The sequence below is a fragment of the Falco cherrug genome, chromosome 2 (genome assembly GCF_023634085.1).
Source record: "Falco cherrug isolate bFalChe1 chromosome 2, bFalChe1.pri, whole genome shotgun sequence".
Lineage (NCBI taxonomy): Eukaryota > Metazoa > Chordata > Aves > Falconiformes > Falconidae > Falco > Falco cherrug.
Window position 1 is genome coordinate 15,982,683 of NC_073698.1, and position 25,295 is coordinate 16,007,977.

General features: G+C 36.1%; 1 protein-coding gene across 2 annotated transcripts in view; it reads left to right on the forward strand.

The window, feature by feature from the left end:
* DYNC2H1 (dynein cytoplasmic 2 heavy chain 1) overlaps positions 1-25,295 on the forward strand; it is a 177,938-nt gene that overhangs the window by 27,413 nt on the left and 125,230 nt on the right. Inside the window, exons 26-50 of one of the 2 annotated variants that reach the window (XM_055701234.1) lie at positions 18-400; positions 1,165-1,297; positions 1,390-1,507; positions 1,671-1,783; positions 1,872-1,991; positions 4,150-4,300; positions 5,816-6,018; positions 6,514-6,696; positions 6,896-7,078; positions 7,237-7,460; positions 8,220-8,335; positions 10,073-10,272; positions 10,942-11,206; positions 11,540-11,747; positions 12,128-12,257; positions 13,666-13,821; positions 14,854-15,113; positions 17,322-17,568; positions 18,313-18,464; positions 18,992-19,136; positions 20,361-20,463; positions 22,433-22,600; positions 22,733-22,857; positions 23,994-24,242; positions 25,074-25,182. In XM_055701234.1, coding sequence (XP_055557209.1) covers positions 18-400; positions 1,165-1,297; positions 1,390-1,507; positions 1,671-1,783; positions 1,872-1,991; positions 4,150-4,300; positions 5,816-6,018; positions 6,514-6,696; positions 6,896-7,078; positions 7,237-7,460; positions 8,220-8,335; positions 10,073-10,272; positions 10,942-11,206; positions 11,540-11,747; positions 12,128-12,257; positions 13,666-13,821; positions 14,854-15,113; positions 17,322-17,568; positions 18,313-18,464; positions 18,992-19,136; positions 20,361-20,463; positions 22,433-22,600; positions 22,733-22,857; positions 23,994-24,242; positions 25,074-25,182 — 4,444 coding nt within the window. The remainder of the gene's footprint in view (positions 1-17; positions 401-1,164; positions 1,298-1,389; positions 1,508-1,670; positions 1,784-1,871; positions 1,992-4,149; positions 4,301-5,815; positions 6,019-6,513; positions 6,697-6,895; positions 7,079-7,236; positions 7,461-8,219; positions 8,336-10,072; positions 10,273-10,941; positions 11,207-11,539; positions 11,748-12,127; positions 12,258-13,665; positions 13,822-14,853; positions 15,114-17,321; positions 17,569-18,312; positions 18,465-18,991; positions 19,137-20,360; positions 20,464-22,432; positions 22,601-22,732; positions 22,858-23,993; positions 24,243-25,073; positions 25,183-25,295) is intronic. The other variant, XM_055701235.1, reaches the window with a different exon arrangement.

The window sequence follows — 25,295 nt, forward strand, 5'->3', positions numbered from 1 at the left end:
TTTATGTTTTTAAATAGGATTTGAATTGTCGGGCCCAAGGTGAAGTCACAATCAGAGAAGCATTACGTGAGCTTGAACTCTGGGGAGTTGGAGCTGTCTTTACATTAACAGATTATGAAGACAGCCAGGGCAAGACACACAGGCTTATTAAAGACTGGAAGGACATAGTCAACCAAGTTGGAGATCATCGCTGTCTTCTACAGTCCCTCAAGGACTCTCCCTATTACAAAGGTTTTGAAGATAAAGTGTCCATCTGGGAGAAAAAGCTAGCTGAGTTGGATGAGTATCTGCAGAATTTAAACCAAATTCAGAGGAAATGGGTCTACTTGGAACCAATATTTGGTCGTGGAGCTCTGCCCAAAGAACAGGCTCGTTTTAACAGGGTTGATGAAGACTTTAGGTTAGTGTTATGGAATGCGACTTATTTTTTGTAATAGCTTTGAGCCATATAAGCTAGAACATTCTTCAGGGTGAAAATGTATGGAACAATTTAAGTATGATGAAGGTCAGCAGCAGAAATTCAATAGACAGAGATGTGTGGCAGTGACATATGTCTGAATAAAGGTGGTAATGTAGGTTTCATTTAATGGAGTACATGTGAATAAGGGGTATTTTATGGAGTACATGTGAATCACATGAAATGTCAAAGATCACAAGGCAGGCAAACACAAGATCAATCTTGTCAACAGAAGCTGAGGTGATGAAATTGTGTTTTCAAGAATCATTTCTTGTTGAAGACAAGCACTTTGTTCACTAAGAAGGTGCACAGATGGACTTTTGGGAGAATTAGATAGTTTATTTGATTCAAACAAGTCAAGGAGATAAAAAAGGATGGGTTTTTTGAACTGTAGAAAGATATGTACCATTATCTGTCTTAATTTCAGTTAAAATAACTTCTTAAAAGGAAATAAAAGTAAAGAATGGCATTGTCTTGGTTTTGGGTAGAGAAATTTTATCAAACAGTTGTTATAAAATTACATTGGAGAGACATTGATACAAATTCTGAAATGTTTCATCATTAATACTGAAAACTGAAAGTTATATATCAGTTATTTATATGACTTCCCTGTCCTTTAATTTTTATTTACGTAACTACTTGTATATCATACTCAGATTACAATTGTAGTTTTTTTTTATGAATGATTCCATATTTTTTCTGTCAAGATCCATTATGTTGGATATCAAGAGTGACAATAGGATAACGTCACTGAATGCCCGGACAGGAATAAGAAGTACCTTAACTACTATACTTGACCAGCTTCAGAGATGTCAGAGATCTTTGAATGAGTTTTTGGAGGTACAGTTGACATTAATATAGTTTTCTAAAAAGAAAGGAAGTAAGTTTGAATTTAAATCAACAAAACTGATTTATTTATTTTTTTTATATAGGAAAAACGCTCAGCATTTCCAAGACTTTATTTCATTGGAGATGATGACTTACTAGAAATTTTAGGACAGTCGACAAATCCTATGGTTATCCAGTCTCATCTGAAGAAGCTTTTTGCTGGTAATCTATTAATCTTCATTTGTGTAATGTACTTATTTAGAAATTGGGTTCTTCAAAGCTAAGTAATATGTTGCAGACTTTTTTTCTTTCCACTACTAGACACTAAAGAATTAATGTTTGAGTTTAACAATATGTAACTTCATTGACATTTTCTGATTAATAGGCATTAATAGCGTGAACTTTGATGAAGAATTTAAATACATAGTTGCCATGAAGTCTGTAGAAGGAGAAACTGTGCCACTTAGAAATAAAGTTCTTCTGTCAAATGATGTAGAGGTAGGAAAATCACATCCAAGTATGTTCAAGTATCTTTGAGAAATTATTTTGTACTGTAACTTTTGAGGTTTTCTCATCTCTTTGTCAGGTGTGGCTAAACAGTTTGGCTTTGGAGATGAAGGAGACCCTGAAAAAAATGTTAATTGACTGTGTTGATGCTGGAAAAAAATCACAAGGTTCAATTGATCCATCACTCTTTCCTTCCCAGGTAGTAGTCAATCCAGTAATGTCACTGTGTAGTCCTAGATTTAACAAATAAGTTATTATTTGAAGTCTCATAAAGAAGTATACCTATGGATTTGGAAGAAAATAACCCAAACAAATCCATTTTATTCGTTTATAGTATAGAGAAATTCTTAAAAATAGGTGTTCTTATAATTGTTTTGTAAACATTTTAAATACTCAAGTCTTTTACATGGCACCTGACTTAACATTCATCTATTTATTGAATTTTATATAAATCTTGATCTTAGTGAATGTTACATGCAGGGCTGCTAAGACTTAGTAACATAAAAAAGCCCTTTTTGAATCTGATTAAAATATAGTTTGTAAAGTTTAGCTGTATAAGCAGAAACAGTCATGAACATGAAATTCTTTTACGCAATTTTGACCAGTAGCACAGAGAATCACACAGAATCACAAAATGAATAGTTGTGGTGGGAGGAGACCTCTAGGGGTCATCTAGTCCAACACCCCTGCTCAAGCAGGTCTGCCTGTAGCTGGTTCTCCTAGGGCCATGTCTGGACAGCTTTTGAATCTTGCCAGGATTCAAACCGCCTCCCTGGGCAGCCTGTTCCAGTGCTCGGTCGCTCTCACAGTACAAAAGTGTTTCCTGATGTTCAGACAGAGCCTCCTTTGTTTCAGTTTATGCCCTTTGCCTCTTGTCCTGGGCATCTCCAAAAAGAGCCTGGCTCTGTCTTCCTAGCACCACCTCTTCAGAATTTTGTAGAAAGTGATAAGATGCCCTCCTGGGCCTTCTCTAGGCTGAACAGTCCCAGCTCTCTTAGCCTGTTCTCACAGGAGAGATGCTTCAGTCCCTTAATCAGCTTTGTGAGCCTTCGCGGGACTGTGTCCAATAAAACACGTGTCCTCGTTGGCTCCTCTGTCACTTGGAAGAGCAGGTTGTCATACATGGACTCCAGGAACATCCTGGATTGCTTATGTCCTGCTGTGTTGCCCTTCCAGATATTATTGGAGTGGTGGAAGTCCCCTGTGGGGACCCAGGACCCAGTGAATGTGAGGCTGCTCCTATCTGTCAAGAGGGCCTGATCCACTCGTTCTTCTTAGTCAGATGGCCCGAAAGAGGCACCCACTATAATGGCACCTTGACCTGTCCTCTCTTTAATCCTAACCTGTAAGCTCTCAACTGGCTCCTTATCCATCCCTAGGCAGAGCTCCATGCACTCCAGCTGCTCTTCTATGTAAAGTGCAACTCCCCCTCCTCATCTTCCCTGCCTGTTCTTCCTAACATGCCTGTATCTCTCCACAGCAGCACTGCAGTCACGGGAGCCACCCCAGCTGCACACAGATCTCCAATTCATTATGTTTATTACCCGTAGTGCTTGCACTAGTGTACAGGCACTTCAGAGAGGCACCCCAGCATGTTGAGTTTCTGGAGAGGGTCTGGGGAATTTGTCCATAGTGGTGCCTTGCAGGTGCTTCCTTGCTGCTGTGCAAGTGCTGGAGGTGACCCTGCTTAAGCACGATGTTGTTGTTTTTTGTGGTCCCTTCCTGTCGCATCACCTCGTGCCCTTTGCTCAGTGATCCTGTCACTCCCGCACAGGACTGTGGGTTACTCTTTCCTTCCACCAGAGTGTAGTTACTGTTACAAATCTTCAGACTGGCATAATTGGTGGAATTTTTTTGTTACTGATCTTTGCAGTTCCAAGTTTGACTAAACCTTCATAGCTTAGACAGGGCTTTTCTAGTGAACGTAAAGTAATTAGAACATAAGTGGACTGTTAGAAACCTGAATGCAAAATACTGTATTAGCAGATCAGTGACGCAAAAAGGCAGAGGTTTTCCTGAGCCTGTTGAGTATGGGCTCAGGATGCCTACAGTATGGTAGTTTTCATCTGACATATCATTTAATGGGAAAAGGTGCTTTAGAAGTTTTGTTATGACATGCTGTAGAACAACTAAAGCGTTTGCTGTATTACATTGCAAGTTTTTGCGAAATTTTGTCAGATTTTAAGGTGGCTACATTTGTTCGTAAAAGCGTAGCAAATATGTGGCTTTGTATAAAAAAGATACAGTAATATATTTTAAATATCAAACATAATAAGAAATTACAAATTAATTGAAAACCTTCTTTTCTTTATGTCTTCTGTATTTATAAAATGTAATTTGAACTTTTTCTTCTAAAGATTCTTTCCTTAGCAGAACAAATTAAGTTCACTGAAGATGTTGAAAGTGCTATTAAAGACCATAATCTGCAACAGTTAGAATTAGAACTCATGGCTAAACTGGAACATTATACTAGTATTGATAGTCGTATGGAAGATTCTGGGAGTACAGGTATAAAAATTATAATTAATATGTAATTCTTCATAATGACTATGTAGTTGTGTAGTATTGAACCCTGTTTAAACAGGATATTATATAAATCTGTCCCGATTTGAGTTCATGAAGTTGTTACATAGTGTTACCCACCTATTACTGCCAAGATTAGTGTATTTACTATTTCAGATTGTACAATGGATTTTTATTTAATTAAAAATTGTCTTGGAGCACTTACATATTTTAAAACATATTTAATTATTTTTTAATATCTTCTAATATTTTTTTGGTTTATTTATTTGCTAATAACTGGTCCTGAGCTACTGAACTGTGCACTAGTGTTATGTTTCACAGGAAATGGCCAAACAGCAGTTGAGGTACATTATGTCATGCCTATATTCTGTATGTGATTCTTTTTCTATCTTAGATGTATACACCTGCAGTTGAACTAATAATTCTTGAGTACTTCTGTAGCAAAACCAATAAACTAGTTATTCTCAAGACATGATTGTTCTGAATCCTACGTAGTCCAACTGGGTCAGAATAGTTATGCCTTTGAGTGCTTATTCCTCTGTTTTGACCAGAAGGGGGGCTTTGAATTGACTACCTAAGATGTGAAATTCTGTAGCGTAGGTTAGGTGAGATGGCCCTTACCCTATGTGTATAAAAAGACTAAATTTGACATGTAGTTGACAATCTTCTACCACATTTATATAGCTGCTTACTGTATTAAATTCTACTTTAGAATTTATGAACTGTTAACATCTGATATATTAATTAGGAATAAGTTTCGTATCACCTACCTTCAGCAGTCTGTTAGTGTTGTTCTTTATCAAAGCTCCCTTTCTGTGCTCTTTATGTAGCCATTGGAGAAATGTCATCAGATATAGAAAAGTGTTCATTCCACAGTAACTTTTTCATTTGGGTAATAAGTGTAATTTTTGAAGGGAGTTGCCTGATTATCCCCACTTGCTTTGGTTTAATTCCCATCGTGGAATGGTATACTATAGCACATAAACTGGATTTCTTTCAAATTGAACTAGATTAAACAATATGTTCTCAGAGTACACCTAATGCACTCAATCTGCTAATGAACATTAATTGCACATCGCCCTAATTAGTCTTGAGTAAAATTTCCAGAGAGCGCATAGTATGTTTTTCAGATCCTTAGCAGATCAATTAACAGATTGTCCCGCGCTAAGTACTGAAGTCGACATAGCTGTAAATACTCCTGGAATAAAATGCTTTCCAGAAAAACCTCTATCTCTCTGTTGACTGTAGAGGCAGACAAAATCAGTTCTAATGGACTGAATTTACATATGATTCACATTCTCTGTCAGGATCTCATTTTATGCTGCTTGCTTTAGATAGTAAATATTTCTATACTTAATTGAAATGTGATCTGAATAAAGTCTGCTGGTAAATAGAAAGCAGCACAATGAACTTGAAAATGGGTAATGTACCTTACTACACTGTTGTGTTTTGTTTTTGTTTCTTTTTTTTTTTTTGGGGGGTGTGTGTGGTTATTTGCAGAATCAGGAATCCTTGAGCTCAAGCTTAAAGCTTTGATTCTTGATATCATTCATAACATTGATGTGGTGAAGCAACTGAATCAAGCTCAGGTTCACAATGCTGAAGACTGGGCTTGGAAGAAGCAGCTGAGATTTTATATGAAAGACCAAAAATGTTACATTCAGATGGTAGATGCTGAACTCCAGTATACATACGAATATCAGGTGTGGTATCTTTAATTTCTACATGGTGGCTTTCATAAATGTGTCAAACACTTTCCCATTTCATACATGATGCTGGTTGCCTCCCAACTGTTACCATTTTTTTCAAGTTTCTTGTGTCCTTAGAATGCTGTTTCACAGAAAATGCTAAAAGTTAGGGTAGTTGTTTTCATTCTTGTGATATTGATGGGGTAAATGTAAGTTAGATGGAAAGCAGTAACATCACATAAATATTTTCTACTTTTTTATATGAGAGTGCAGTTTCATCTATGTTGTCCCCTTTTCTGTAATTTTAAAAAAAATTGCACAATGCTTTGAAACTTGATTATAAAATCAGGAAAACTTCATAGCTGTAAACAAATGCGTAGACTTAATAAAACAGTAATCTTGACCATTGTGTTATATTTTCAAGTTAATGACTTCTGAATGAAATTAATGAAATTACATCATCAATGATTTCTGTCTACCAATCAATATAATTTTTTTTTGTTTCTGCAGGGTAATTCCCCTAGACTTGTTTATACACCTTTGACAGATAAGTGTTACCTAACTCTTACTCAGGCTATGAAGATGGGCCTTGGAGGAAATCCCTATGGTCCAGCTGGAACTGGAAAGACAGAATCAGTAAAGGCCTTGGGTGGACTTCTTGGAAGACAAGTATTAGTCTTTAATTGTGATGAGGTGAATGTTTCTGTATAATTCAGGAATTGGATGTCTATGCTCACATATCATAAAACAATTTTATATTCTGGAAATACTTTTGATAATTTGTCAATTTCCATTAGAATTTATGGCTCTTTCCAATGGCATGTTTTTTAATAGATGGGAAGGCAGTCTTTTATTATTTTCTTATTTTGATAGTATTCTTTTTAACTTTAAGGGCATTGATGTGCAGTCGATGGGGCGCATATTTGTGGGCCTAGTGAAGTGTGGTGCCTGGGGCTGTTTTGATGAATTCAATAGACTTGAGGAAGCTGTATTGTCTGCAGTATCCATGCAGATTCAGACAATTCAACATGCATTGAAGAATCATAGTCCTGTATGTGAGATGCTTGGCAAAAAGGTACAGCAAAACTTACTTATTTTTTTCCTATAAAATACTCCATAAATGACTGCGTCAAGCTTAAAAACTTGACTACTGTAACTAAACATAGTCTACCCCACTTTTCTCAATACTGCTTCATATGACAATATACTATTACAATGCACTTCTAATGCTAGGTTGAAATGGATCATAATTCTGGAATTTTTATCACTCTGAATCCTGCTGGAAAAGGTTATGGAGGAAGACAAAAGCTTCCTGATAACCTCAAACAACTTTTCAGGCCAGTTGCTATGACTCATCCAGACAACGAACTTATTGCAGAAGTGATTTTGTATTCAGAAGGCTTTAAGGATGCCAAAATACTTGGTAGAAAATTAGTGGCTATTTTCAGTCTGGCAAGGTGAGCTTGCTTATTTTTTTTTGTCCCCCTTGTCATGTTACCTTTGTAATTCTCTCCCCTCCTGCTTTTATTTCAGCATTGATCTTTTTATTTATCTCACTGCCATCTTGTTTCTTCTCCGTCTAGTCCATGCCAAAGCATGACTGTAGGGATACAATTTATGCATACTTTTTGTTATTTTTCTATAATATTTTATGATTTGGGTATTGCAGAAAGCTATGTGTTGGAAACAAAACTAGACATGAAACTGCCGGTACTCAGTCATCCAAAATTTTACATTCAATACAGCTCTTAAATCTCTGTAGATACTAATTTAAATTATAAAATAAAAATATTGGAATATATTGGGAGGTTCAGGTGTGAAAATACCTGGAATGCAGTTATAATCTCAAGGTGGCAAAGTATTGCCCCCCATCACACTTACTAAATATGAATGTGAGTATATGAATACTCACAAGGATTGTGTTGAATTTAGACTCAAACGGCTTTTTGGTTATAAGTATGCATATTAGGAAGAACAAAGTTCAGAGGTTGTAATTAATGCTGTTAGGGGCAATAATAAATACATTGCCTATTGAGTATACTCCCTCTGAAAATTTCAGAGTGTCATTGCTTATATCTTTCAAATGAATTTCAGATGGTGCTACTCGCCAGTTTCTCTTTTGTCCAAAACTATATTATGAGCGTATTCATTCACCAAACAAAAACTTCAGGTGCTGTTGCCTAAAGCTTATTACAGTATTGCTGTTTTTAATTTAGGGAGCTTCTGACACCACAGCAGCACTATGATTGGGGTTTACGAGCATTGAAGACTGTTTTGAGAGGCTGTGGCAGTCTTCTTCATCAGCTGAAGAAAAGTGAAGCAAAGCAAGAAAGTAAGGTTAACCATGCTAAACTTCTGATTGTTTAGCATATCGTACAGGTATCATTCATTACAGCTTTCTTGTTCGCTGGAATTTCAAGAAGCTATGGCTTGTATCTGGAGGCAATTTAGAAAAGAAAAAAGTACCTGTGAAAGATCACAAAAGACTGTTGTCATATTCTAGATTGAGCTTTTATATGACAAGAATATAGATATAGGGCTTTATTTTGGGTTGGGTTTGAGGGGTTCTCAAAGATTCTTTGTTTTCACTTGGCTTAGGGCAGGAAAGTTGATCCTTTGATGCTGTCTTTATTCATGAGAGATCAGATCATTTTGATTCTATTTGAGGTTTGCTAAAATTGTCACATGGCATTAGATTCAGATTGGTAGACAGAGACAAATATGAGGACAGGTAGAAATGATAGAAATGTATTGGACTAGACTGGGTCACTATTTTTTTCAAGATTTTTGAAATTGTTGTTTAGATGGTAAACGAGTAGGAATTAAAAGTGTGGGATGAATGAGCGTTTTACATCTTTAGGATACTGCTGCTTCTTGCTCACTTAAATAGCATATATCTGAAAGTTTTTAGAGACAGGCTTGGTTTACAAATCTTGGCATAACAACTTTAAAGAATTTGTTAGTGACTTGAGTTTGGATTTGCCAAAGAAGGATTACCAGTGCTGTGTTTTAGGGCACATTAGTATCACTGTTTCTTGCTATGCCATTTTAGCTTCATATTTAGATATGTGAAATTTGCTGAAATTTGTGTGGTCTGGTTTAAAATATATTTTTCAATAACCCTGTGAAAGGCATGGTGGATGGATTTACCTATGTTTTAAACCCATTTTTTCTTTGTGTGTGTGATGTTTTTTGGTTTTATTTTTTTAATCTCTTAGCTTGGGAAGTTCAAGATATTCCCAACAAATATGGTTTCCTGTTCCCTTACGTTTGCCTGGATTTTATTTTGCTTGTCTTGAATCAAAATCCTTTGGTGTATTGGCTGTGTTCTTAAATGTTGCTTAAACTGTATATTGCTTCTTTTAGTAAAGCAGTTCAACCATTCTAAATCAGGTTCCTCAATGTCAATGTATTTCCTCTTAATCATTTATCATGGTGTTTAAAAAATTTGTCTGTAGAAGCATTTGCATTTAAGACATTGTTCAGGACTAAAATCCTTGAACTTTTTCCAAATTTCCCTGTGCCTTTCCCATTATGAGCATCTTTATTTTTCTGGCAGAGTAAGGCTTTCTTGTGGCTGTTTTCATTCTGGTCCCAAAACACTTACATTTGCATGGTAATTCAGATTCAAGAGGAGTTGTGGAGTGTTGACTTCTGGAATATTCTTAGCTAATTAGGATGCACTTGAGATGGGACTTCAACTCCGCCTCTGACAGTTAAGGTCTAGAATCCGGGTCCTTAATTTCTTTTATGAGTGCCTTTAACAAGTAAGATATTGTGCACTGCTACTCTTCAGCCCACTTTAATGTATAGGTTATTATGCACTATCTGGCCAGCATCATAACCATCTCATATCTGTATAGAATGCATTTGTAAACATATGTGATACTTATAGTAAGGCACTCGTCTAGCTTCCAAGTAGAGCAGTACATGAACTAGAATATAGTCTGCTCCCTGATTCCACCTTCAGTGTCTTAGCAGTATGGGCTCAAGTGCTGATACATTCCATGGAAAAAAAATCCCATCAAACGGCTTAAAATTGATCTGACTTCTTTGCTTTTATTTCCAGTTAATGAAAGTCACATGGTGGTTCAAGCTTTGCGGCTTAATACCATGTCAAAGCTTACCTTTGCGGACTGCGCCCGTTTTGATGCACTGGTTAAAGATGTATTTCCTGGCATTGACTTTAAAGATGTAGAGTATGCTGAGTTAACTACAGCTTTACAACAAGTCTTTGAAGAAGCAAACTTGGAAATTATAAGCACCCAGGTAAACATCAACTACAGCAACAAAAGATATATGAGTTAGTCTGATTTAGACCTGATTAATATTGCATTCATTTGACTCATTTCAGTTTACTTTTGAAACAAATCTTTTATAAAAAAGCAAGAATAACTGATAGTTAGATTCTAATTGCATGTATATAAAAAACAGATGTGTGTGTTTGAAGAATGGTAGATCAGTTGTATAACTGAAAGAAAAATAGTGCAAGGAAAATTAAGATGTGAACATGTGACACAGTTTCGTTCAAGCCAGGTACAAACACCAATGAATGTTTTGGACAGTGAAAGAATTAAACATGTGAAAACTTGTTTTTATCAGTCAATTTTGTCTCTCATATTTATTTAATGTAGAGCTGGATAAACTTTTGTGACTAAATTTTCATTAATTTCTCATTAAAAATGTGCTTAAAGGGGGCTAATATTTTTGTATCAGTAATTTAGTGAAAGGCTTCTAACATGCAAAATTAAATTTCTTGATATTCTTTAGTATCATAACTTTAATGACTTAAGCAAATATCTAGTGTAGTGTTTAAAAAAATAAAACTCTAGAAACAAAATGACTGCATGTAAAGTAAATTGGAAAAACATTAAAAAAACATGATTGATTTTTTTTGCTTTGCAACTTCACATAGCCATTATCTCTTTTATTATCTAGATCAAGAAGGCTTTGGAATTATATGAACAATTACGTCAAAGAATGGGTGTAGTTATTGTAGGTCCAAGTGGTGGAGGTAAATCAACGCTCTGGCGGATGTTAAAGACAGCACTTGGTAAAACTGGGAAAGTAGTGAAACAGTATACTATGAATCCTAAAGCTATGCCTCGACATCAGTTACTAGGCCATATTGACATGGATACCAGAGAATGGTCTGATGGTGTGCTTACAAATAGTGCTCGACAGGTGGTACGAGAGCCTCGAGGTATGTCTGTGAGGGAGTTATACATCATTATGCTTAAATTACTGAAATTGTTGATTTTGAGATACATTTTTATATTATGTTATTGTTTGTGGACAGCGTAAGGTAAGAAAAACTTTTGGTGACAATCATATTCAAGAACACTGATATATACATTCCAAATTTTATGATAAGAAAGCAAAAAGAGCAGCAGGTAAAGCATGTAAGGAATATCTTCATAGAACTTACGTTTAAGTTATAATGAAGGAAGAGTATTAACTAGTGTTAAAATAGCAAGAGACGATGTTCTCAGTGTTTTTCTAGGATTTGATATTTTATTTTTGTGTCTGGAAATAGATGTTACTTCATGGATAATTTGTGATGGTGATATTGATCCTGAATGGATTGAATCTTTGAATTCCGTTTTGGATGACAACAGATTGTTGACTATGCCCAGTGGAGAAAGAATTCAATTTGGCTCAAATGTCAATTTTATATTTGAAACCCATGACCTTAGCTGTGCCTCTCCTGCTACAATATCTCGAATGGGAATGATCTTTCTGAGGTAAGTCACAGGAGTATTATGTACTTTTAAAGTAAGCAAATGTACTTACTTTTCTTGAAAGGTAGTCTGAAGTAGATGGAGCAATTTAATTACTTGCTTACACTTAGAAAACAAATCACTAGGGAAGTTTGCTTTAGGTTGCATGTCCCCTCTGCTCTGTCATATTATAATCTTTTGGCTAATATATATCAGATTTTTTGAAAAAGACATGGTGGATTCTTTGTCTGTGTTTGACCCTTAGAGAGCCCAAATATTGGTTAGAAATTCTTGCTAAGGTATTTTCCTGAACTTTTCGTGGAATTTTGTTGTTCCTTTGAACCTGTCTATGTGCAGATGTGGATGCCTTGTATTTGTCTGAATCTTGTTTTGTTTTGACTTAGTGATGAAGATACAGATCTTAATTCTCTGATAAAATCTTGGCTAAGAAGTCAGCCTGAAAAATGCAGATACAACCTTGAAAACTGGATTGGGGACTGTTTTGAAAAGGCTTTAAACTGGGTTGTGAAGAAGGTTAGTAACTGAATATTTAATCAAATTTCAGCTTCTGTTAGCAATCCATTTTTCTAGTGTAACACTGAAGAGATTATTAATATTTTTAAATTTTAAGTAAAAAAACCCAAACAACAAACCTCAGTGCTTTTTTGATAGCTGTTTTCTTAATAAGATTAATACTGGAACTATTCTAATCAATTTCCAAAACCTAATTGCTGTACTGAAATTTTTGAAACATTTAATAGAGTTTTAATTAATTAACTGCATATATTTCTATGAAACTTGAGATCTGTCTCTAATGTTCCATACCAGACATTTTTCTATATGTTTTCAAAGATCTGAAAGGTACAAATGTCTAAACTAAAAAATGGAAAAGTAAAGAAATTGTTTTTCTAGATATAAGTTATTGTCTATAACAAAAAAACCCCAAACAACCAACCCTAAAATTTGAAAAGATGCACAATGTAGACTGAAGCTTGTAAAAGGCTGGGGAGAAATGTAATGCTAGAAACCTAAAATGATTGGTAAAGGCATATCTAAAAAAGTAGTCTGATTGTTCAGAATGCTAAATATTAATGGCTTCCACTAATCTGTCCTGGATTTAATATATAACTTTAGCTCTTTAGGTTTCTACTCAAAACCTTAACTGAAAGATGTTTTAATAGACAAAAGGTAATGTGTAATTACAATATTAAAAAAGCATAGTCCAAAACCTTATACATTATCTGAATTCTGTGATTCTGGGGTCTACATCAAGATAATTGTTTTGCATGTGCTAGATTTTCTTAAGGATTCTACATGTTTCCCTACCTCCACTTCTGCTTCTGGAGTTGCATTTGCATTGAACAAATGGCTTGTGATGCACAAAACATTATTTAGGAGACATCCCCACTGCTGTGGCTAGTGAGCTAGTGTTTGGGAGACTTGCATTACTTCCCCTTGGGGAACGTATATGGTCGTGTTGTGTTTTTAATATTATTTCCTCTCTTGGTTCTTTCACCCATGGAGATTTTTTAGACTTTTAAAAGTATCTTCAGGGAGATGCAGAGGAAAAACCATGACACTGATCCTGAGGCTGCAAATCCCCGTTGGTGCTGAAGGGCAAAATCCATAAAGAATCTGTACAGGAGAGGGGTTTTCAGTGTACAGTTATGCTGATTTCTTATAGATTCTGAAAATCTATAAGGAAAGTTCTGATTGCTTATCCTAAAATGCATCAATACTTGGTCTGGAATTAAAACTTCCAAATCAATGCTTAAAAATAATTGCTTGTTAAGTGAATTTTGTAGAACAACTTCAGTGCTGAGATCTTTAATTGTTTGTGGAAGTGTCAAAGAGCAATGAGTGATAGGCTGCTAGCAATAAATCACATTTATTTTTAGGAATATATTTACATCTACTACAACTTACAACTTGCAATTTACAGAATGACTTTGTGGTAGAAACAAGTTTAGTTGGAACTGTGATGAATGGACTGTCTCATCTTCATGGGTGTACAGATCGTGGAGAGTTTATTATTAACTTGTTACGTGGTCTTGGTGGCAATCTCAACATGAAATCACGACAAGAATTTGCAAAAGAGGTAATAATCTTTTTCAGCAAGTTTTTTAAGAACTTCTCAATATATGTAATAGGAGTAGTGATTTTCTGTCTTCTAACCAATGCAGATTTACAGTAATGGAATATCTGTGCTCTAATTTATTTGCAATCTGTGTTGTCTGTAGGGAAATAGCTGAGAAGTGGAGGAATGTTTCTTATTTCAGTGATAGGCTGCTAAGTGCATCCAGCCCAGACAGCAATCCTTTGGTGATGCACCAAGAGATATGGAATGGCCTCTGTCCACACTCTTTTATGCAAGGACCCACTATAGCAGTTTCTGAGTCTGTATATGTAATACAGATTTATTTTGTGTGTTTTTTCCTCTTCAGAATGCTTGAAATAGTAATGTGAGGGCTTTGTTGCACCTCATCAGGGAGGTGTTCTTAAAGCATTATTTTGAAGTTAGGTATTGTATGCACTGGGATGTGGTTCTATCTTTGTGTAGATACTTGAGGGCATAAGGACTAGGGGTTAGTGTTGGAAAACTGTGGGTATACTTGTCCATAGGGTCTACAAAAGTCTGTCCCTGGAGATAATTATCTCCACAATCACACTTGAGTTTTGTGTTGGAGAGAAGGAAATAGTTCCTTCCAAAACACAGCCTGAAGCTAAACCATATATACAGAGCAGATGGTAAAGGTTTAGATTCAGCTTCTGGAATTAGCTATTGATGCATGTGAAAGAGTTATCTCGTTCTCATGATAATTTTTATGTACATTGCCTAATATGAAAGACAGTTTATATAAAGCTTTGCTAAATACAATTTATTTTTTGCACTTTATATTATGAAACAGTAATATGTAGAAGAGTAATATGTTATTGTTTAGTTAAGGACTTAATCATAAAGTGTATACATAATGATTGAATTTTCAAAGACAGCATTAAAACTATCAAATCAAAGAACTGAATGTTTAAATTTAAAGAATTATTCTTTGAGCATCCTTTAGATTATCTCAAAATTGTAGATCTTGTCATTAGGAGTATGGATTTAACTGAAGCTTTATTTTTTTTAAAGATCTTCAGTTGGGCAGGAGAATCTCCACCAGATCCGAGGAAGCCCCTGGACACATATTATGACACAAACACTGGACAGCTAATGCTATATCAGCTGAAAAAACCTGAAAATCTGACAGCTGAGGACTTCAATAATCTCCAAACACTTCCCGTCATCCAAACCCCTGACATGCAGAGAGGTTTAGATTACTTTAGACCCTGGCTAGACTTTAACAAAAAACAGCCATTTCTTCTTGTGGGTCCTGAAGGATGTGGAAAGGGGTAAAGAGTATTTCCTATTTTAAGCAAAATATACTTCTAGCTATTTGATAAAGTTTGTTATAATGATTTTATCATACAACTTTCTGCTAGAATATCACTTGTTTAGGCTACTAATGAAACAAACTTTCTGTAGTGGTAAATAAGTAAATACTTATGAAGATCTACAGGGAAAGTTCAGGCTTCCACTATGCATTTAAGACATCTGAATGAGTCTTTTACATATGAAATGGGACCTTTGGAAAACCTGTGTTGTCATGGAGCAACAGCTGAAAGGCACATGAGGTATCTGATATCATCTCAAGAGGCACTATGTGCCTGTGTGCAGGCAACTGAATTTACCTCATCCTGTTGCCTGTCTTAGGGTCCTTATTTAGAAGGTTGGATCATATTGTATGAGGTATTTAGATTCATAGAGTCATTTAGGTTGAAAAAGACCTTGAAGATCATCAGGTCCCATTGTTAACCCAGCACTGCCAAGTTCGTCAGTAGAGATGTCCCTAAGCACCACATCTATGCATTTTTCAAATACCTCCTGGAATGGTGATTCCACCCCCTCCCTGGGCAGCCTCTTCCAATTTTTCACCACCTTTCAGTGAAGAAATGTTTCCCAATATCCAATGTAAACCTCCCCTGGCACAAATTGAGGCCGTTTCATCTAGTTCTGCCACTTGTTATCTGGGAGAAGAGACTGACTGCCACCTGTTTACAACCTCCTTTCAGGTAGTTGTAGAGAGCAATAAGGTCCCCTCTGAGTTTCCTCCCCTCCAGACTAAACACCCCCAGTTGCCTTAGTCACTCCTCATAAGACTTGTGCTCCAGACCCTTCACCAGCTCCGTTGCCCTTCCCTGGACATGCTCCAGCACCTCAATACCACTCTTGCAGTGAGGGGCCCAAAACTGAACACAGGATTCGAGGTGCGGCCTCACCAGTGCTGAGTATGGGGAAGTGATCACTCCCCTTGTCCTGCTGCCCACACTATTTTGTTTGCAAGCCAGGATGCTGTTGGCCTTCTTGGCCACCTGGGCACACTGCTGGCTCATGTTCAGCTGGTTGTCAACCAACACTTCTAGGTCCTTTTCCACCAGGCAGCTTTCCAGCCACCCTTCCCCAGGCCTGTAGCGTTGTGTGGAGCTGGTGTGACCCAAGTGCAGGACCTGGCACTGAGCTTTGTTGAGCCTCAAACAATTGACCTCGGCCCAACAGTCCAGCCTGTCCAGATCCCTCTGCAGAGCCTTCCTGCGCTCAAGTGGATCAACATTCCTGCCCAGCTTGGTGTCATCTGCAAACTGACTGAGGGTGCACTCAATCCCCTTGTCCAGATCATCGTTAAATGTATTAAACAGGACTGGTCCCAATACTGAGTGTTTGGGAACACCACTTGTGACCAACTGCCAGCTGGATGTAACTTGCTTCACCACCACTCTTTGGGCTTGCCATCCAACTGGCTTTTTATCCATTATGGAGCACACCTGTCCAAGCCATGAGCAGCTACTTTCTCCAAGAGAATGCTGTGGGAGAGAGAGTCAAAGGATTTACTAAGGTGCAGATAGATATCATCCATAGCCTTTCCCTTGTTCACTAGGCAGGTCATCTTGTCATAGAAGGAGATCAGGTTCATCAAGCAGAACCATGCTGGCTGTGTCTGGTCCACTGGTTGTCCTGTACACGCTACATGATGGCACTCAGGATGATCTGCTCTGTAACCTTCCCTGGCACCGGGGTCAGGCTGACAGGCCTCTAATTCCCCAGATTCTGCTTTAAGCCCTGCTTGTAGATGGTCATCACACTGGCTAACCTCCAGTCTTCTGGGACCTCCTCAGTTAGCCAGGACTATTGATAAATGATGGAGAGTTGCTTGGCAAGCTCCTCTGCCAGCTGCCTCAGTACCCTTGGGTGGATCCCATTTGTGCATGTCAAAGTGGAGCAACAGGTCACTGACAGTTTCCTGCTGCTCCACTTAGGACAGGTGTTTGTTTTGTGTAGCTGTATACTGCACTTCTGTTGAACTTTTTGAACGGAAAAATGTTATAATTTTAAACATAAGGATGTTATAATTCAGCAAACCTCATGCATCACTTATTACATTAATACAGGATGTAGTATATGCTTTTTCATTCAAAAGCTATACAATATCTTTGGATACACAGTATTTTAATGCATTTATGTATTACTTGTGCATATATGTATGTACACATTTGCTTTTCTAGGATGCTGCTTCATTATGCGTTTTCTCAACTCCGATCCACTCAGATTGCTACCATTCACTGCAGTGCACAAACTACTTCTCAACATCTTCTACAAAAATTAAGTCAAACTTGCATTGTAATCAGTACAAACACTGGACGAGTATACAGACCAAAGGACTGTGAAAGGCTTGTTTTGTACTTAAAGGACATCAATCTACCCAAACCTGATAAATGGGGAACAAGCACTCTTGTGGCTTTTCTGCAGCAGGTGAACACTTATGTCTGTTAACTATAGAGAGACTTATGTATAATGGAAATAATTTTGCGTAAGTAGTAAATACCTGTATTGATTATTTTCAGAATTAAAATCCTGCACCTGTATTGACATGAGTTTTGTTTGTATTTTGATAGAATATGTAGGTGTCAGCCAAAAATAAGATACTCGTTTTATTTGGTGTATATGCATAAGTAAATAAAGACGGTGTTCACCTCAGTTATAATGTTATTAGTTATATAAATATAATTAGTTACACGAATCATCAGGAGTAGTCAGCATGGATTCAACAAGGGCAAGTCATGTTTGACCAACTTGATAAACTTTATGATGAAGTGAAGGAGCTGGTAGTTGAGGGGAGAGCAGTGGATATAGTCTACCTGGACTTCTCTAAGGCTGTTGATGCTGTTTCGCAAAAGATCCTCACAGAAAAGCTGTTGACGTGCAGGCTGGGTAAGCAGATAGTGAGGTGGGTTGAAAACTAGCTGAACAGCCAGGCCCAGATCAGTGGCACAAAGCCTAGCTGGAAGGCAGTACAAGTTTAACATCTTCATAATGATCTGGACAATGGGGCAGGGTGTACCTTCAGTCAGTTTGCAGCTGATACCAAACTGGGGGTAGTAGTATACCTCTTGCAATTAAGATAACAGTAATAATGGTATACTTCTTACTATTTTTTTTTTTTGTACAATATTCTGTTGGCTTTCTTTTAATGATTTTTTTATTTAATTATTAAAGGTTCTTACATATCAAGGATTTTATGATGAAAATCTAGAATGGGTTGGTTTAGAAAACATCCAAATTGTGGCTTCCATGTCTGCTGGAGGAACATTAGGAAGACATAAACTTAGCTCCAGATTTACTTCTATTGTTCGTCTCTGTGCAATTGAGTAAGTATGTGGAAATTGTTTTGACTGTCAGAACTCCGATTTAGCCTGTGTTTATAGGGCCCTTGATCAATTCAGTCTTTATGAAGATGTTGCTGTTCTAGTGTTTCATGTTTTGTAACAGCTTGAGATCTTAAGATTTGGTACTGTTTGGTGCCTCTTGGCAAGAGAAACCAGCTAAGGAGCAACCACTTGATAGTGTAGTGTTGGAAATATGTTTCCTGTTAGATGATTTTGCTTTCATTAAACTGTATTCTGTAGCTTTATATTAAGGTGCTGTTTGGTTACAAAATTAGATAAATTGGAAAGAAGTTTGTTTGTTTGTTTTTAAGTTTGAACACATTTACAGATGAATTTAGAAAATTTCTGAGGGTGGCCTATTGTAATAAAATTATAATTTTAGTTAGCTGCTAGATGTAGATACTATTCATTGAAATTTCTCAGTAGTTGTGTATATAACTTTGAATCTTTTTTCAATAAAAAACCTAACAATAATAGTCCATAGCGATTACTTCTTTTTTCTATTGTAGCTATCCAGAAAGAGACCAACTGCAAACTATTTATAGTGCCTACTTGGAACCTGTATTACAAAAAACCCTAAAGAATCACCCTGTTTGGGGTTCTTTACCAAAAATACATCAGCTAGCAGGATCTATGGTTCATGTATATGAACAGGTATGGAAATTTAATTTCTTGTTTGAAGGAGATGGAGAATTCAGATTTTATTTTTTTAAATAAATAGCTTTTGATATTAAGATAATAAAAGGGTTTATCAGTTTTAAAAACCAGGTTTATATCCTTTTCGTAATGTTGATATCAATTTTAGAGCTACTTATTTGCAGAGAATCCTACGTATTAGAGGCAAACTTAGGAAGTGGTAAATGCTCTTGCTTTCCCACGGGCTTATTTTATGATTTTGACAAGTATCTTAACCCATCTATGCTTTCAGTTGCTGATTTATAAAATGTGGATACTAGTGTTTTCCTACCTAATGGATGAGGAAACAGTGTACTTTAAAGATTGTTATGTGCTTAAATGTTATGGATGCTGTTATGAATAGAGAAGAGAGATATATGAGAGTATAGTCCTTTACATCAAGGACTACCTATTAAAATTTTACACTATTAAAAATAGGTGTTTAGACACAAAAGTTTATTTTATTCTCCCAGTTACGATTTTACTAACTTCTATGTAGCAAAACAAGTACTTGCTTTTCTTAATCATGTAAATAGCCTTACAGAGGCAGGTACTGTGGGGATGTAAGTGCTCAATGTATGTTCCAAGAATGTGTGCATGTCCCCATCTAGGTAGAACCATGATGTAAACCTGGTCTTTATGACTGGGATGTGGGTATAGTCACTGGCTAGCATGTGCTGGTTAGCAGGAGTTTCATATGATATTATAAATTTATTCTAGGAAATCTAAGTTTAAATTTCATCACACTAGGGCCAAGTGACTGATGTAAGGCAGTTATTCTTTGAATTAAAGAGAGTTAGCATTTCTGTGAGTCTTGCAGTGATTAAGTGTTACTGATTTAGGTAGATTTTTATGATACTTTTGTATTTCCTTTGCATTTTAAATTTGTTATTGCTTTAAAATATATGTTTTGTCTAATAATACCGTACTAAGAGACCTAGGTGATGTGCAGTTGTTTGCATCAAAAATGTATAAAGGAAATGTTCTAATTATGAGAAAATCTTCTGGGGTCAGAAACAAGTTTTAAACAATTCAGCTCTGTACTTTGCAAACAAACTAAAGAGTGCATTAATAAAATATCTAAATATATAGACCAAATAGAACACTAATTTATCTGTTCTTGTAGAAAAATTTAAAGATACATTCCCAAGTGCTTTCCATTTTAAAACATCATTTTCCTTCCCTCCCAACTTCCATTTTTAGGTACGAATGAAATTCACAGTTGATGATCACAGTCATTATCTTTTTACACCACGTATTCTTACTCAGTGGGTTCTTGGTTTATTCAGATATGAATTAGCAGGTGGTAAGTCACTTACTTGATTTTCATTGATAAAGCAGTTCTAAAATGTCCTGAATTATTATTGATATCAGTCTTACTGTCGACTCCACATGCAACTAATTCACCTATGGTACTCTTCCTAAACTGTCAAATGTCTGTAACAAATGCCTGACAGTTTATTCCATAACTTATAGTAAACAAGTTTAAAGAATTCCAATGATGTTTTAAAATATGTGTGGGAGCTATTTATAGATTAAGAGAAGTTAGTAGGTTGGGACTGCATTCTCTACTATGGGAACTTGAAGTATACCCCATAGTTTCTGCAATTTTTTTTTCTGGGTTTTTAGGTTTTGGGTTGGGCTTTTCTTGAGCGTAAGCCTTTTTTTCTCAATTCCCAGAGACTTGCCTCTCATGCTTGTCTTTTTATACGTGGTTGTATAAACCCAGTCAGGTGATTGTGGAACTACAACTGATCCACATTATCTACGACCTACTTAACAAAAGAAGAATATGACTACCCTTAAACACATAGTTTTCTAGGTGATTTCTATCTCATCTGTGTAAAAGTTTACAAATATCTATATAACAGTCTAAGTATTCTCACAATTGGGGAATGCGTGATAATTAGTTGTCCTGTTTTCAGCTGGGACAGAGTTAATTTTCATAGTAGCTGGTGTAGTGCTGTGGTTTGGATTTGGTGTGAGAACAAGGCTGATAGCACACTATTTGGTTGTTGCTATGTAATGTTTATATTGAGTCAAAGACTTTTCAGTTTCTCAGGCCCTGCCAGCAAGAAGGCTGCAGGGGCACAAGAAATTGGGAGGGACACAGCTGGTACTTACCCAAACTAGCCAGAAGGGTTTTCCATACCATTGAACATCATGCTAAGTATGTAAGCTGGGGGAAGAAGAAAGGGGGGGGGGGCGGGGGGGGAAATACGTTCAGAGTTATGGTGTTTGTCTTCCCAAGTAACCATTGTGTGTGATGGAGGGAGCCCTGCTGCCCTGGGGATGGCTGAGCACCTGCCTGCTAATGGGAAGTGGTGAATGAATTCCGTGTTCTGCTTTGTTTGTGTGCTCGGCTTTAAACCCTCTTTATCTCAACCCATGAGTTTTCTCACTTTCCCTCTTCCGAATTTGGAAGTGGTGAAATTTGTAATGGTATTCAGTTTTGTGTGCTTTTCCAAATAGACAGCATAGACTTCTCTTTACTCTTGTTTTTGTCTCTGAAATTGCTATTATTACTAGATCATTAGCAATTACTCCTTATTGTGTTTTAGCTCTTACATTAATTAAAGGGTCACTTAGAGGGCTGCTTAAAGAGTATAAAAGAGATAAGAATGTTGTGCTCACTTTCCATTTGTTTTCTGGCATCATCAGATAGTATAAATGCAGCTGGAATGAGGTCAGAAAAGCTACACTGACCATCAATGAATGGGTGATATCCACCCATTTAAGTACTCCATTGCTGTATTTGAGGATGACATACGCATATGCTTTTTCAGTGGTGAACAATATGGCATGTCATTTACTCATCTTCCTTCTTACTTTTGTGAACAATATTGAAGCTTTGTATTCTCTAGCATTTTGTAATACAGACTGTTTAGAGTATTCGTTGTTATTTTAGTATTTGTTACCAGTCTTCCCCTTTAAAACAGTCTTCTGGATTTTTTTGGGTTCATTGCCTGGAATTTTGCTTCTAATTTTTGTGTGCAACACCTTCTTCATTTTCATTAGAATGCTGACACTAAACTGGAGAATAGAATGTTTTAATATAATATGTTTCATTTTATCTTGTAATGATTCATAAAGATATTATTAAAAAAACACTTCATAATGTTTACTTTTTTTTTTATTTCTTCCTTACTGGTGCTGTCCTGCTGGTATGTAATTTCACTTACTCATTTTCAATTTCATAATTTGAAATGGAAAATTTGAGAAATGTAAGATTTATTATAAATATATAAAGTTACATCTCTCCTTAAATTTTGTAGGATCATCGATCCAAACTGCAGACTATATTTTGGAAATTGTTGTTTATGAAGCACATCGTTTGTTCCGTGACAAAATTGTTGGCGTCAAAGAACTTAATGTATTTGATAATGTTTTGATAAAAGTGTTTCAAGGTGATTGGGGCTCAGATGTTCTGGACAATATGGCAGGTAAACCACTTCAGGCATACTACACAAATTTGAAATATTTTTTTTAACTGCCTAATCAAATCAGTCTGATCAAGTCAGATAGCATGTGAACTGAGAACCTGAACTTTTGAATGTTTCCTTTTATTTTCACAGATATTTTCTACGTAACTTGGGGAGCTAGTCAAGAGGCCTTCATCACCTCAGGACAAGCACTACCACCACATGGGCGGCCACTTGGCAGACTAAACTCGACAGACCTGAAAGATATTATTCAAAAAGTGAGACGAGATTAAGGAATAAACACAGCAAGGATTCACAGCAATTATTGTAGACATTCTTTGCAGGAAGTAACAGGCTAGCACCAGGTTTAGGGTGAGATCTGCTGCTTGTTCAAGGAATGATCTTTTGCATTTGCTCAAGTGAGGGAAGATTTGTGGTGCTATGTGGCAGGCAGTAGGAAGTATCATGCAGCAAGGTTATTTTAATGAAAGGGCATCAGTCACATTTCCTGGTGATTTATAAGAGTTTGATGAACAACATTTTAAGAAACATTGATGTGCATATATGTCTGTGTATTGTTTGAGTACCAAAGTGTTTTATTAGACATTTATCTTCTGAATTTGTAATTGTCTAATGTAATTTTTATTTCAAGAAATACAAATGGATTGTTTGGAGATCTGGCATGCTTTAAACAGTAAAGTACAAAAATGAACCTAATGAGGAAATGCAAATATGTTAACTCTGCTAGGCTGACTGATCTTCAGGATGAGAGCTTTGAGATCATCTCCCTTTATTAGTAGTGTTTGATGGACTGCTGTCGTAGATGTGAATCTACTCCCTTTCCTTAACTGTCAATTTGTGAACAAGAGACAACATGGGAAATGATGAAGTTCAGTAGCCGTAGTAATCAGTTTTTTTCCTGACTACACAATTACAGTAGGCTTCAAAGATGAGGTTTTATTAAATACAACAAGGCCAGAATTTGATCTTAGGATCTGTTGTTATGTGTGTTTCACTAGGAAATTCCATAATCTGCAATTATGCAGCAATTAGCTGCCTAAACCACTCTTCTAAGTTATGTATTAATTATCTGTAGTCAGAGACGCAGCTCAGACTTTGTTCTAGTCCATTGTTTAATTTTAATTTATTCAGTGGTAGATTTCTATTTCAATATATCAAAAATTCTAGAGCATCCTGGTGCTGGGGATAATGGGATCTGTTCATTACTGGGAAAAGGTATGCAAGGTATTTAAATTCTGTCATATAAATAATTTATTTATAATGAATACCAACATGGTCTCTTAAGCTTTCAAGCCCTTCTTTTCTAAACTTAAATGTTGGATGTTTTCATATCTTACTACTTTTATTTATTATTGATTATTGCTGAAAACATTTCTTTTTGGTTTTTTTAAAGGGCATTATTCATTATGGCAGAGACAAAAAACAGATAGAGATTTTACTGTTCCAAGAAGTCCTCAGTTATATGTCTAAAGTGGACAGAGTACTAAGCTTTCCTGGAGGATCACTTCTTTTGGCAGGACGGAGTGGTATAGGTCGTCGAACAGTTACCTCTTTAGTTAGTCATATGCATGGAGCTGTTCTGATTACTCCCAAAATTTCCAGAGGCTATGAGATGAAGCAGTTCAAAAATGATCTTAAATATGTAAGTCACTCAGTGTCTTCCATTTTTCAGTGTTGTAGATGTGTATTAAAAAAAAGAATATGGGGAATTTTGAAGGACAACAGAGTGTTGCGTGAAGAGGTATTTTAAGAAAAGCAAAATGTCAACAGTCTCAATGAAACAAGTAGACTTTTAGAAATTCTCAGTGTTTAGATGTGTGTTATGCTGTTCTTTATAGTAATTACCTGAAACTCTACTTTTTTGAATACCAGACCTGTTTTTATGAGTGTTGTGGACTTCATAAATTCTGAGTTTGTGAATATTGGAAAGGTGTTTTTCATGTGTATATTTTCATATTTGTATATATTTTTATTTTCTGTCTCTTCTGTGGTCTGCCAGTTAATAGAATAGTAGCTGAATCAAGTAAAATTTTAGTGATTTAGTGATGTGTACATTTATTTAAAAACAAATGCAAAACTTGAATCAGGAGTTTCCTAGTACCTTCAAATTCTAAAGAAAATTCTAGACCTAGAGCCCATAAAAAAGAGCAATATAACTCTATAGTTGAGTCACATCTGGAACATAAATATACTTTATGAAAGAGTCTGGTTAAATTATTTATTTAATTAATTTATTTAATTATGTAATATTGGTAATTTTCATTACCAAGCTCTACACCTAGGTAGAATGTTCTTTATATTTCTATATATCTCATATTACTGAATCACCTAGTAATCTTTTGTAAATATATAGTAGTGTAGATGCTGTGAAGAAAAAATGTAGGTAAAATATAATCAAGAAAAGATTGTCATTCTCTTATGAACAATACATGTATTCCATATATTGAGATTTAAGTGTCTTCCCTGCTTCTAGGTGATGGAGCTTGCAGGCATTGAAGCACAGCAGGTGGTATTGCTGCTTGAAGACTATCAGTTTGTTCATTCCACATTCCTTGAAATGATCAACAGTTTACTGTCTTCAGGTGAGACAAGTCCAAAAAGATTATAGCATTACTTTTACCACACAGACTTAACTCAATGAGGCAGAATTGGATGATGTTTTCTAACTTTATATCCATACCAGAAGAGTGAGTTA